Source organism: Phalacrocorax carbo, chromosome 5 (assembly GCF_963921805.1).
Source record: "Phalacrocorax carbo chromosome 5, bPhaCar2.1, whole genome shotgun sequence".
In the NCBI taxonomy this organism is placed as follows: Eukaryota; Metazoa; Chordata; class Aves; order Suliformes; family Phalacrocoracidae; genus Phalacrocorax; species Phalacrocorax carbo.
The window spans coordinates 61,289,509-61,291,928 of NC_087517.1; the positions used below are offsets into that span (position 1 = coordinate 61,289,509).

Here is a 2,420-nt window from a genome sequence, read left to right on the forward strand (position 1 = left end):
TTGTCTGGTATAGAATCATTTCCCAGTTCTATAGTTAGGACCATGCTTAGATACATGCTACCATCTCTGCTCCCACTGTTTCTGCAGTTAATTATAGGTTATCAGCTTTTGGAGGAGAGGAAGGTAATCAAACCTTCCCTTCATTTCAGCATTTTGCAAAACTTAATTACCCTGTTTTGCACATAATTTGTTTTAATTTTATCCCATTGTACTTTCGTCTTAAGCTTTGCTTTCCTACTTTAATTTCTTATGTTTGCACTCTTTAATCCTAAATTATTATCATGCAGCTTTTGCTATGTAATTAACATTCATCTGATTTTAGGCCTCCTTCTGAAAATTTAAGTTTACATATTTTCAGTAGTACAAAGTTAAACAAAATTTAACCCTAGGCAAAACGGTGCCCACTTCTGGAGAGAGGTTCTACTGCATTTATTTGTTGTTGGCTAACAGTACAGGTAGGCCTAGTGATTACATGCAAACGCTGTCCATGTGAGAGTAGTAGAACTGGTCTTAAATGATTTTTCAACTTTCTTATTGTTTTGGGTTGCTCTTTCTTTTAATGCTGGAAAAATATAAGATACATTAGCCATTTAAAAGATACCCAGAAATTAGCAGCAATGGTCATGGGTGGACTGTAAATACATTTTATTATTTCGTTGTGAAATGTCTAACTCAATGGGGCTACAATCTGGAATGGAGCCTTTAATCCTTACTGCAGTTTGAATAAATAATAATAAAATGCCCTACTTGATCAATGATATACAGACACGTGCTTACTTGGACAGGCATAATGCTCTGGCTTTTTTCATTATGGCTTTGTTTTAAAGAGTACATCCATGTAAGCTTTGTCCAGGTCAATGGATTTCTTCTGCATTGCTGCTCGCAGATGCTCAGGGAGCAGCCTCCGACTTCTTATCTCACCCAGGACAATATCATCCTTGTTTCGAGGCCTCTGGGTCCGAGCATCCTCGAGGGCACTGTGCACATCCTGCAGTTTCATCTGAAGCCAGTCCTGTCTCTCCACGGTGTGTCGATGCTCTCCAAGATTATGCATTAGTTGCATCTCACTCACTGATCTTTTCCTGCATGAGAGAAAAGCAAAGAAAGAGACTCATAGTGGCCCTTCTTGAATTCTAGATCTTCACTCAAAAACCCAGGTTTGGGAACTTTTGTGAGGTATTGCAATACAGAGCTTTAGAACCTACCTTTCTAATTTGTGAGGGGTAGAATGACATCTGGAGAAGAGGAGGGTGGATGGTGATTTGTTGATAATGGATACAGTACTGAGAAGGCATCGAAATTGGAAGTAGTCCAGTTTTGTGACAAGATTGACTGTATGTTTATCATTTATTTTAGCTGTTGTAGATGAGCTTAGGGCTTATATGATAATAGGTAACTGATCAATAAAAGTATGGCATTTACTCAGCGGTAGTTTTCTGTGAACACTGAGCTAAGGAAGCATGATCTCCTGTGGATTTGTGCCTCATTGTTGGTCGATGTTAGTGTCTAAGTGCACAAGTTCCATCTAGATGCTCACACAGTAAGAAAGATGTTCTCCTGTGTAGACCCCCCTGCAGCGTCAAAGAGATGCAGCTTACCTAATGATATTCCTAAGAGAATACTTACACGATTTTTCTCCCTCTACTCAGCAGCCTATTTTTAAAAAATCTGTAAGAACTCAGAGTATCTGAGATCTTTACAGCTGTATCTAGAGGAAAGAATTTGGTTAGCTTGGCCAAAGGGTTCAAAAGCAGAGACAGAAAGACTCGCATACACATAAACTTACATACAGACAAACCAACCATGTTCGCAAGAACAGCTAAAGTCATCCTCCAAACTTTGGATGTGTATAATAATGTACTTACATCATTGGTCTTCCGTCAGAGTTTGTAAAAAAGCATATGGCATATAAAATGATTGCAGTCCTGGCCAGACTTTTTATAGAAGTCATTTTGTCTACAAAGATAGAAATGAATACATGTATAATATTTCAAGTAATTTCTGTTAATTCCAAAGAAATTTAGTTTAGAAAAACAGTTGAAGACATCAGAGAAGTGATTTCGAATTTATTTTTTTTTTTGTGAAATGGGTGAGAGCAAGGAATGCAAATGAAGTATTTAGTTCTAATACTAATTTTGTGAGCAACTTACTTTGTAGGCAAGTCTAAGAACTTTGGTCACCATTATTTGCCCTGCAGCATCATCATCATATAGGTACTCATCTCTTGGATAATTGGGTGAAAAGCACCATATTCTTCCATTATATAACAACAATAACAATAACAATTATTATACTTTGTAAGCTCTGAGTATGTTGAAATACTTGTATATAGCTATGCAAGTGAAAAGCTTTGTTCTTTTACCTTTTTCTTTTGCATATTCTTTAGAATGAAGAGGCTGACACTTTTCTTGACAATTTTG

General features: G+C 37.0%; 1 protein-coding gene across 1 annotated transcript; it reads right to left on the bottom strand.

Annotated features, from left to right (window-relative positions):
- Positions 1 to 808: 808 nt before the first annotated feature.
- PTH (parathyroid hormone) lies at positions 809 to 1,951 on the bottom strand. Its single transcript, XM_009509233.1, has 2 exons — positions 1,866 to 1,951; positions 809 to 1,082 (listed from the first exon to the last, which is right to left on the bottom strand). Exons 1-2 carry the CDS (start codon positions 1,949 to 1,951, stop codon positions 809 to 811), a joined length of 360 nt encoding a protein of 119 aa, XP_009507528.1.
- Positions 1,952 to 2,420: the final 469 nt, after the last annotated feature.

Coding starts and splice junctions, on each gene's coding strand:
- PTH (XM_009509233.1), bottom strand. CDS start 1,951: ATGACTTCTATAAAAAGTCTGGCCAGGACTGCAATCATTTTATATGCC. Junction 1,083..1,865: donor TCTGACGGAAGACCAATGAT/GTAAGTACATTA, acceptor TCTCTCATGCAG/GAAAAGATCAGTGAGTGAGA.